At 58.0% G+C, this 7,393-nt stretch overlaps 1 protein-coding gene across 1 annotated transcript; it reads left to right on the forward strand.

Moving 5' to 3' along the window:
• Nucleotides 1-6: 6 nt before the first annotated feature.
• On the forward strand, nucleotides 7-6,706 carry FBXO41 (F-box protein 41; the record flags this gene model as incomplete). The annotated part of the gene is made up of 8 exons (XM_009698309.1): nucleotides 7-195; nucleotides 607-722; nucleotides 953-1,105; nucleotides 3,156-3,251; nucleotides 4,286-4,404; nucleotides 4,632-4,790; nucleotides 5,512-5,627; nucleotides 6,644-6,706. Coding segments are annotated over 8 exons (1,011 nt in total), but the record flags the coding sequence as incomplete, so codon positions are not given.
• Nucleotides 6,707-7,393: the final 687 nt, after the last annotated feature.

Genomic DNA, 7,393 nt, shown 5'->3' on the forward strand with positions numbered 1-7,393 from the left:
AGCCCGGGTCACTCCAGCGAGGTGATCAGCCCCGAGATCCTCAAGATGAGGGCAGCTCTCTTCTGCATCTTCACCTACCTGGACACCAAGACCCTGCTGCGGGCAGCCGAGGTGTGCAAGGACTGGAAGTTCGTGGCCCGGCATCCAGCCGTGTGGACACGGGTGCTGCTGGAGAATGCCAGGGTGTCCTCCAAGGTACCGGGGATGGGGATGGCACTGCCCGGGGCGAGACCTTTCTTCCAGAAAGGTGAAACTGTGCAAGCATCTCTCTTGTGTTGGTTGTCGTGCCGTTATGGTCGTAGGAACAGGGGTGCACACAGCTGTGTGCTTGCATCGGCGGCTGGTGCACGTTCATACACGCGTGCTTGTGGGCATGAGCTCACATATGCACACATGTTCACGTGCTTTTGTGGTCACACCCGCGGTTTTCTTGCATGCGTTCTTGAGTGACCTCTTACGTGCATTTTCACATATTTATGGGGGGTGTATGCGTGCAGAAACGCCTCTGTGTGTGCGCACAGACCTGCCCAAAGACCGGCAAGGATGGGTGGCGTGGGCCATGCTAAGGGTGTCCCCTTCATTGACGGCCACCCCTGTCCCCCCCAGTTCCTGGCCATGCTGTCCCAGTGGTGCACCCAGATGCACTCCCTCACCCTCCAAAACCTCAAGCCACGCCAGCGAGGGAAGAAGGAGAGCAAGGAGGACTACATGAAGAGCACACGGTGAGTCCCCAAATCCCACAGCCAAAGCCTTGGGTCCTCAGGGATGATGATGCTCCATGAGCCCCAACGTCCCATTTCCACTGGTGGATGTTCATCGCACACCGGCTCCCGCTGTGGGTTTTGGGCATCCCGGAGCCATGGATCCCCATGGGACACGTCACCCTCCTGGGGTGGCCATGGGGACTGTGAGCATGGGCACCCGTGCCTAACCCTGCCTCCATCCCCGGCAGGGGCTGCCTGGAAGCCGGGCTGGAGTCCCTGCTGAAGGCGACGGGCAGCAACCTGCTCATCCTCCGCATCTCGCACTGCCCCAACGTGCTGACGGACCGCTCGCTCTGGCTGGCCAGCTGCTACTGCCGAGCCCTGCAGGCTGTCACGTACCGGTAAGGAAGGATGGCCACCGGCATCCCACCTTGCCCATGGGGATTGTGTGGTTCCCTGGCTGGGAGAAGGCGGGGAACATCCATAGGATGTGCTGGGACCCCCCCTGAAGCCCATCCTCATTCCCTGTCAGACCAGAGCCTGTCTGGCCAGGTGCAAAGGACCCACTTTTCCATGTCCCAGCGGCAACTCTAGTGTCCAGTGTCCCCAGTGCAAGCTATCCTTGCAACTTTCATCCTCTCCTGGCACGTTCCCATGCAGATGTTTCCCTTCCAGCTCCATTCCCACCGTCCTGTTACCCATCTCACCCCAACTGGAGGCGTGACCGGGGTCTTGGTATGGGGACACTGCTTTATGTTAGGGAAGGGTGAAGAAGAAGTGCACGCACCAGTACTGGGGTCCAGTGAGGTCCCACCTGACTGTCACCCCCTGACAAAGGCTTCTAACGAGGAGAAGAGACTTTGGGGTCCCCTTGTCCTGGAAGGGAGGAACAGCTCTGCCACGGGATTGCTAAGACCCCACTTGGAGTCCTTACCCAAGATCAAGGACACAAAGCCCGTGACGGTGTAGGTTCTGGAGGAGGTCACAGGTCCTGGAGGAGATCACTTGTCTGCTCCTTGGTCTTGGCCACCTTCCGAAGAGGCTCTGCCTCCTGTGGAGACAGGATTTCCCTTTCCTACACACTGAAGGAGGATGATCCTTGCTCCACTAAACCCTGCAGCCAGCCACTTCAGCCTTGGTACCCATTTCACCTGCAGCCGATGGGTGTCCTTGTCCAGCCCAGGAAGGAGAGTCCTTCAGGTGGGAAAGCACACCCAGCCGGCTCCTCTCTTTCGGACCAAGTGAGCTCAGACACGGCTCTGATCTGGGATCCCACACCACCAGGCAGCCCAGTGCTGCTGGGTTTGACCCAAAGACTCCTCCATCGGCCCTTCCAAGGGCGTTAGAGCAAGCCCAAGCCCTCCTGGCACACTGCTAACCTGTGACTCTGACTCACGCGCTAATTAACCCGCCGCACTCGCGAGGGGCTCTTGGCAGCCTTCTTCAGTGGAGACGTGTGAAACGCTCAAGATAACACCCATCACTTATTTTTAGGCTTGCCTGAAGTTTTGAAGTAGGTCATTTAGAGTTAGGAAGTGCCGTCTCGGTCTTTGGGAGGCAGCCTGGTGTGCTGAAATGGCCAGGGGCCTCTGTTTGGGCTAGTGACATCAGGGTGATGCTCTCTGACATCTCTCCTCCATTGACTCGGTGCAGGGAGCCGACGGCATCAGCGAAAGCTCCTCTGAGCCAGCGGCACAGAAGTTGGGTGGCAGGCAACGTGGCTGCGCCCGGTCAGTGCCGTGACTCATGATAAACCTACACCTCCACTATGCCCCGGCACAAATCCAGCAGCACCCCATGAGGTCTGTTTTGATGCCTCCAAAAAGACCAAGGAGAAACCCACAGCAAACCTCTGCAGCGACATTTGGCCAACAGCCACCTACAGACGTGGTAGCCCAACCACAGAGCTGGCGCAGAGGCCACGGAGCAGCCAGTTCCCTTGGCTGGAAGTTATCACCCATCAGCTGAAACATCTTCACCACCTCCTGGCACCTTCCCTGTCCAGGCTGGGCAGGTGGCAAGTGGAACCAGCCCCGTGGGATCTGCAGGGACGTTATATTTGCTCTGCAAGGGTACATGGCCTGGCAGTCTCGGTTCAATCACTTGCCACCTTTGCACCTGGATGACTTCTGCCTTCACCTTCAACCTCACCTTCAACCATCAACCTCACCTTCAGCCTTTACCTCCAAACTCATCTTCAGCCTCACCTTCTTCCCTTTTTCTTGACATTGCACATCCGTAGGCACAATTCCAGCTAGAAATGCCTTCAGCCTTCCTGCATGGGTTGGTGTTGGGACTCTCTGGTTCATGGGCAGATCGTGGGTTACAAATAAAGACCAGATTTGTACCTCCAGGTGCAGAGAGATGTAGCAGCGTGGAAGCTGCAGACACAGCCCCCAGGACGGCATCACTGTCGGTGGGGGCCACCACATGTCCTCTGTGTTGTTCCAGGAGCTCTACAGACCCTGTGGGTCATGAAGTCATCTGGGCCCTTGGAGCAGGTTGCAGGGACATCATCTCCCTCCAGGTCGCACCTCTGCATCCCTGGTAAGAGTCATGGTAGGAGGAGGGCAGGTTGAGTGTGAGGGGCACCACCGGGCTGGAAAGAAATTGGGTGCCAGATCCAGATTTGTTTTTTGTGGGGGGTCCTTGTGGGATGAGCAGGAATCCTGGAGGCCAGTTTGGGGAACTGGGAGCTCGGCCCCATCCCTCCCTGCAAAGACTGGGAGCTGTTGGGTGTAGGCATCTCCCTGCCGAGCCGGGAAATGTTTCTGGGGAGGCTGCTACCGCCAGAGATGAAAAGGGAGCCGTGATGGGTCTGGTAGGCGATGCTGAACATCAAACGCTTGTCTGAGCTCCCCACTGCTCATATAACAGCAGCCTGAAGGGCCTGGATGTTTTTAAAAGGGTGTCAAGTCGCTGCTTAGGCAGATGACTGGCGTTGCTGTCGCTTTGGAAAAGCATTTTGGGGGTGCGGAGGTGCTGGTAGATCTCTGCCCCGCAACGCCTGGGTGCTCAGGAGTTGATGGCTCCCAGGGCAGGTCGCTTGGCTCCTGACCTCCGTGCCATGGGACTGCCTCCGGGGCATTTCTTCTTGTCCTGGGAGGTTTGTTGCAACGTCATGTCACCCGCCAGCCTGGATCGAGGTGTACAGAGAGGGTTGTCTTTCAGCAGAAGATGGATGTCAAGTCCCTGATGGATTGTTTCTTCCCTGGGAGAAACACCCCCCGGCATGTAGGCTTCTCCACCTGAGCTAGAGGTCCAGGCTCCTGCTGCTGGTTTGATTGCCACAAGCAACAGAATTCAGGGCCTGATTCAGATCTGCAAAGGTGGAGGGTTTGGGGCAGAGGGACCCCACTGGGCGCGTGGACCTGCCCTGTCCTGGTTGCAGCACAGCCCAGGGTGGTTGCTCAGATAGAGATGTCTGCTCTGGAGACACCTCCTTCCCGTGTGGCATCCCCCGGGTTGGTGGGGTGGGAGAGGTCCCAATCCCACCCCACTTGCAGGAACATTCGTGGAGGCAGGGCGGGGGTGATCTTTTCTTCCAGCCCTCCCCAGCTCTTTTTTCTTCATCTCCCCAGCCAGCAGCCGACGCGTTTCAGCAACCGCTGCCTTCAGATGATCGGTCGGTGCTGGCCGCACCTGCGGGCGCTGGGCATTGGAGGGGCAGGCTGCGGCGTCCAGGGACTGGCATCCTTAGGTAGGCAGCTCTCCTCCGATGGCACGAGGAGAAGGGGACCTTGCTGGAGGCAGGGTGCAGCCCTAGGAGATGCTCCATGGCGATCTCAATGGAGAAGCCCACCCCAAGGACCGTGGGGCTACCCTACCCCTCCTTGCTGCCACCCATCCCTCCTACCACCCCATCCCCTTCGGCTGTCCTCATCCCTTCCCCACGGGGTGCTGACGGTGGGTGCTCTGTCCTTCCAGCCCGAAATTGCATGCGGCTTCAGGTCCTGGAGCTGGACCACGTGGCGGAGATCAACCAGGAGGTTGCGGCGGAGATGTGTCGAGAGGGGCTGAAGGGGCTGGAGATGCTGGTGTTGACCTCCACGCCGGTCACCCCCAAAGCCCTGCTGCACTTCAACAGTGAGTAGCAATGTCAAGGGGGGGAGTGCATAGCATCCTCCATCGACCAAAAAGCCACCAGATATCCAAATCCATGAACCAGATCCTGCCCTCCAGCCTCACCCACAGGAACCCACTGCCAACACTGGAAGGTGCTGGGAGCTCCAGGGTAGAAGGTTTCTAAGAGGAGATCCAACATTCCCCTGCCAAGGATGGGTTAAGAAGAGCTGATCTTGCCTTGGGCCGTAGGGAGGATGGAGACACTCCCTCCATTTCCCCACCATGTAACTGAGGCTTCAATGTCCGTGGCACAACTGAGGTTCACCCTGATGTAACTGCGTTTGGAGTTACTCCATTTATTGAAGCCATTTGCCAGCTCTGGGGGCAAAGAGGTCAGGCAGGAGGGTCTGTTTGAGGTGCGGTTCCTGGTGGTCATGGCACCTGTGACCGTGGTTGGACCTGCTGGGAACCCACCCCTCTGGGAGGAAGAGTAAGGGTTTCCCAAGGAAGCGGTAGGACTGCTGATTTGGGATAGGACAATCACGGACCATCTCGTACACCGCTGTCCTCCTTACAGAGCTCTTGGTCACCAAAAACGAGTCTCCTCCATCTTCAGGGTGAGGTTTCCCCAAATGCACAAGGCCTTGAGGAGCACTGGGTGGGTTTTAGGGTCCACGCCGGCTGGGCGGGGGGCTGTCTGCCCCCCAGGTATGGCGAGGCCAGGCTGTATCTCTGCCCCCAGGTGTGTGCCGGAACCTGAAGTCCATCGTCGTGCAGGTGGGCATTGTGGACTACTTCAAGGAACCCCACAGCCCTGAAGCCAAGAAGATGTTTGAAGAAATGGTGAACAAACTCCAGGTAAAGGATGCCAGTCCCATGTGTCACCAGCCCCGTGTCCCCGTGGAGTTTGGGGACAAATTCTTGTCCACCACGGTAGTGCCTCAGTAGAGAACATTTTAGCTCGCTAGGGACACCCTGAAGGCTCAGTCTCCTTCAGACACACGTGCCCCAAAGGCTAAAACAAGATCTAACGTGCTGTGATCCCTTCTCGTTGCTTTAGCCGGGATTTCTTCTCTGTGGGTCTGTTCCCCGGGGACAGGGCTGTTGCCTCCCTCACCGGGCAACTTACTTGCTGAACTCTGCCAAGTGATTTAAAATCCAGCCATGAAAGCAGAAATAGGGTTAATTTTCGTTACGCTGAGTCACAGACCTTGCTTGGCTTGTGATGCTCAGCAGGGCTTGGGCTGTCCTTGAGCTGTCTCCAAGGCAGTTATCTCCATCTGTGTCCAAGGGGAAAAATTAGGTGTTTCCAGTTCACTTCATCCTCCATTTGACTTCATCCTGCAGCAGGTTGGGCTCCCATAGGGTCGTGAGGTGAAACCCCCATGAGATGCAGGGCAGGACCTGGGGACGGAGACCCACCAGCGCAGTCAGATGGGATCAGAGGGCTCACACGATTCCTGCTCCACCACCAAGCCCTGGCATGGGAGCAACAGTGGGCAGGGAGACAGACCCATGTCCACCCCCAGGCTGGGGGGGTCACCTTCAGAGAAGAGCCCTTTTGGAAGAGCTTTCCTTGCTTGGCTGCCCACTGCCGCACCGTGCAAATCCCACCCGCCCTGTGGGTCAATCTTCTTTGCCACAAACTCCTACCGTCCCCTGGAAATCCTGGGTTTAACGCAGCAGAAACCAAATGCAGAGCTGGCTTCAAGGGCATGGGACTAGGAGGTGTTGAGCTACTCCTACAAGGAAGCCAAAGAGGGATGGGAGCAGGGTGGACCCCTTCCCATGGCGGGGATTTGGGATGTTCTCCCCTCTCCCTCACTCGACCTTGCTGGGTTCCCCACCAACCCCACTCTCTGCTCCTCTTCTAGGCCCTGAGAAAGAGACCCGGCTTCTCCAAGATCTTACACATCAAAGTGGAAGGAGGCTGTTAGACCTTCAGGGAACCACAAAGCACATTCCTTCCTCTGCCCGGCGGAGCCAGCGGCCCCGTGAAACCAAACCCACCGTCCGCCGCTCATCTGTTACCGGACCTGGAGCATGGAGACGCCGGCTCATGCACAAAGAAATCCCTAAACTCTTGCAGGTCTTAGTGACTGACAGCCGGACCTCGTCCCCGGGGCCAGCTCGCGGGCGAGAAGGTGCTACTTAAGGACATTTTTCGGCTGCCCAAAGAGGCAGGGCTACGCTCTTTCCCGGGAGAGAAGATGACTTCGAACGCCCACCCCGCGGCTGCTCGTTGCCAAGGATCCTGGTTTGGGGAATGTCTTTTTCTTCCAACTCTGTTTCTGCAGGGGGGATTTTGGCCATCGGAGCTGAGGATGGTTCAGCCCATCCCCGTGGGCTCTTTGCAGAGCGCTGGGCTCAGCATCGCTGCGTCACGGCTGGACCGTCCCCGTCCTCTCCATGGGATGATGGAGGTGGGGTGGGAAGGGGCCGTTCCTCCAGAGGAAACAATGCCCAGCATTTGGCCATCGGAGCTGAGGATGGTTCAGCCCATCCCCGTGGGCTCTTTGCAGAGCGCTGGGCTCAGCATCGCTGCGTCACGGCTGGACCGTCCCCGTCCTCTCCATGGGATGATGGAGGTGGGGTGGGAAGGGGCCGTTCCTCCAGAGGAAACA

Source organism: Cariama cristata, unplaced genomic scaffold, assembly GCF_000690535.1.
Source record: "Cariama cristata isolate BGI_N322 unplaced genomic scaffold, ASM69053v1 scaffold22484, whole genome shotgun sequence".
Lineage (NCBI taxonomy): Eukaryota > Metazoa > Chordata > Aves > Cariamiformes > Cariamidae > Cariama > Cariama cristata.